Genomic DNA, 3,215 nt, shown 5'->3' with positions numbered 1-3,215 from the left:
TAAATTATTATTATTATTATTAATTATAATAATACGGTAATTAATATCAACCAATATATATATATAATACAAATATGTGTACCCCCGGTATGTCTACCCATATGTATTGAGAGCACCGGTACTTTCATTGTTGTTGTTGTTGTTGTTGTTGACTGTCCGAGTGTTCCCTTTGCTGTTTCCGCCACTTTGCCCGTCGATTTTTAAACCAAACCTATAATTATATATATATATATTTAATACATTTATATAATAATAATAATTGTACTTAACATATAAATTAAAATATTTATATATATATATAAAGTGTGAAATATATATTATATTATAGTCTTAGATTCTATAGTTTATATTATATAATATATATCATATCAAATATATATATATAGTGCTCCTAATCGTCAAAATAATTTGATGCTATTATTATTTTATATTATTGCTATTACAGTATTATCATTAAAAATCATCGGCAAATTCAATCAATTTTCAAGCATTTGGTGATTTAATTTTTGAGAGCACTTATAGGTTTGCCGTTTGCAATCAATTGACTAACTGGTAGTAGTAGTACTGTATGTCCTCCAGTCCTCTCAATACTTATATGATCTATAATACCGGTACAGTAGTAGTGTGTTTAACAACACAATACAATGGGTCCCTATTATTATATTATTGTCACATCCATTATACAGTATTATTATTATTATATTATATTATTGACATACGATATAACATATTAAATGGTATATATATATATATATAGTTAGTTAGTTGTATTCAAGTGTTTGATTATGTTTGTGACAGAAATTATTATTATTATTATTATTATTATTAGAGTATAGATGTATGAAAATGATAAAATTGATCCCAAAAAATGTTAGTCTCCAGAAAAAAACCATATCATTGAATATATCATTGATTTACTTATAGTAAGATATTGATTGTAAATCAATGTGATTTATAGTGAGATATATTATGTATAATATGTTTTTAATAATATATGATTTTTTTAGATACAATTTCTATAGATTTTATAGTTAGTATTGAAATAACTACTTTATGCTATAATTTTTGTGATAAAAAATATCAAAAATTATATAAAATTAAAAAATAAACGATAATAGAAATTATTTTTAATATAAATGTCATATAAAAGAAATCTAATTTTACAAACAAACAAACAAATTGCTTACTTCGACCCTTTCCTCTTTGAGATCGACACCGATCGCCAGTTCCTCTCTGAGCAGTACATCCGGATAGTGTGTCTTATGAAAGGCTGTTTCCAATTGCTGTAACTGTTGTTCCGTAAATATAGTCCGGTGTCGGCGCTTGCGTTTGTGTCCCGATGCCATCAGATTGCTGGTCAACGACGATATGAATGCCGAAGTTGATACCTGTTGTTGCAATGAGGCGCCAAACAGATGATAATCGTTTGCCGGTAATCGGCACGACATCAATGGGTTGGCGGCCGCCGAGTAGGCAGTGGTTGGACACGAGTTACGGTTAACTAAAAAATTTGTTTTTTGAAGAAATAATAAGTTTAATACAGTTATACAACAATATGTAGATATAGGATATATAGAAGTTTTTTTTATGTATAAAAGTTAAATAATTTTTTGTTATTTAAACTTATAATAACACTAACGTTGTGTCGATGGATAATATAATAGATGATCATATGATGGTAGTAGACATTGAGCGTATGGATTATCACATAGACTACTGGTATTATAAGCATAGAGTGGATGATGAAAGCCGCTGGCGATGGCGGGTATTGTCGTTGTTGTTGTTGATATGTTGGCTGTCGGCGTCGTTGTCGTAGTCAGACAGTTGTTGCTATCGATGGCGGCCGAAGACGACACCGCAGAACTAGTGATAATGTTGTTGCTGTTGGCGGCACTGGCACTGTAATTGGTGTCCAATTTACATGTTTTTGTCTTATTATTATTAGTATTATTTGTCGGCAAATCTAAGATATCTTTAACCGAAAAACCAAAACTACTGTTCGTTTTGTTTGCGGCATCTTTTGCTGCTGAGACAGACCTAGACTGAGACAAACTGATTGGTGAATCGTTGTCATCATCGGCGGCTGCATTGGAGGAAGTATTGTTGGCCAACATTTTCATTACGGACAGCACATTCATAGCACAACCGGAAGCAGAAGAAGAAGAATAAACCGAAGATGAAGACGACAACTGTTCATAACATCGACTATACATTTAGATACTATATTTGGCACACATTTAACACATTTGTTATCTACTTTTACTATAGTTTTTCACACACACATAGAAAAAAGTTATATATTTATTATTAACACTTTTTCAATAGTTTTCAATAGTTTTTTTGTTGGTTAAGTGTAACAAATTATAATATATGTATATATAGAGTGTGTGGTCAACAACCGTATAAATCAGTCAAGATTTTAAAGGCCTGAGCTCTCATATATAGGGACTGGACTGGACTATTGGACTGTTAGGTTAAAGGAATCAATGAGAGATTCTGTAGGCAAACAATATATATATATATATTTATATATTTAGATTGAAGTGCTCTTTCAGGAGAGTGACTACCATTTAGAAAGAGAGGGACTGACTGTCAGATAAATAGGCGCTGCGGTTGAGTACTGACTACCAGAGTATTATGTGATTGTGTTGTTCACACACAAGTTGTTCACTTCTTAAGCATTTTTGTCACTTTTATTTGCTCTCTCTCTCTCTCTCTCTCTCTCTCTCTCTCTCTCTCTCACACACACACACACACTGGCGGTACTCTTGACACACACACACACACACACACACACACACACACACACACACACACACACACACACACACACACACACWGTATGGCAATCATAGGTATATAACGATTGTATGGTTGGTTTTGTCGGTACATGCGTTTAGAGTGGTGACACTCATAGAGTATATTTGATACGCGATCCATACTATCTATACATTACTGTACTCTTATACACACTATATATATACCAGACTGCCTGACCATCACTTGATGATCCCGGAGACAAATTAAAGCACATCTCAGAACATAGAGAGGATGGGCTCACACACACACACACTGACATCCAGTCCTATCCAATCGTACCGATCCTATCATCAGTACAATGTGTAGTACTGTGTGTATATAGAGATTATATATACAAATATTAAAACAGATTTATCTTTTAGTTAAAAACATTTTTGTTATCTTTTTTGACGGAA

The 3,215-nt window shown here is 32.2% G+C and overlaps 1 protein-coding gene across 1 annotated transcript; it reads right to left on the bottom strand.

The window, feature by feature from the left end:
- Positions 1 to 1,160: 1,160 nt before the first annotated feature.
- On the bottom strand, positions 1,161 to 2,213 carry LOC128952684 (homeobox protein goosecoid-like). The gene is made up of 2 exons (XM_054298115.1): positions 1,640 to 2,213; positions 1,161 to 1,501 (listed from the first exon to the last, which is right to left on the bottom strand). Exons 1-2 carry the CDS (start codon positions 2,211 to 2,213, stop codon positions 1,161 to 1,163), a joined length of 915 nt encoding a protein of 304 aa, XP_054154090.1.
- Between the last annotated feature and the right edge of the window lie 1,002 nt (positions 2,214 to 3,215).

This window comes from Oppia nitens, unplaced genomic scaffold (genome assembly GCF_028296485.1).
Source record: "Oppia nitens isolate AA-2021 unplaced genomic scaffold, nextdenovo-longstitch-racon4-pilon3 scaffold1_pilon_pilon_pilon, whole genome shotgun sequence".
Taxonomy (NCBI): Eukaryota; Metazoa; Arthropoda; class Arachnida; order Sarcoptiformes; family Oppiidae; genus Oppia; species Oppia nitens.
Note: the sequence above shows the minus strand (reverse complement) of the source record. Positions and strands in the feature narration are given on the sequence as shown.

Excerpts from the sequence above, each read along its gene's own strand:
- LOC128952684 (XM_054298115.1), bottom strand. The coding sequence starts at position 2,213 with ATGTATAGTCGATGTTATGAACAGTTGTCGTCTTCATCTTCGGTTTAT. Across the intron at positions 1,502-1,639 it reads ATATTATCCATCGACACAAC|TTAACCGTAACTCGTGTCCA; the intron begins GTTAGTGTTATT and ends CAAATTTTTTAG.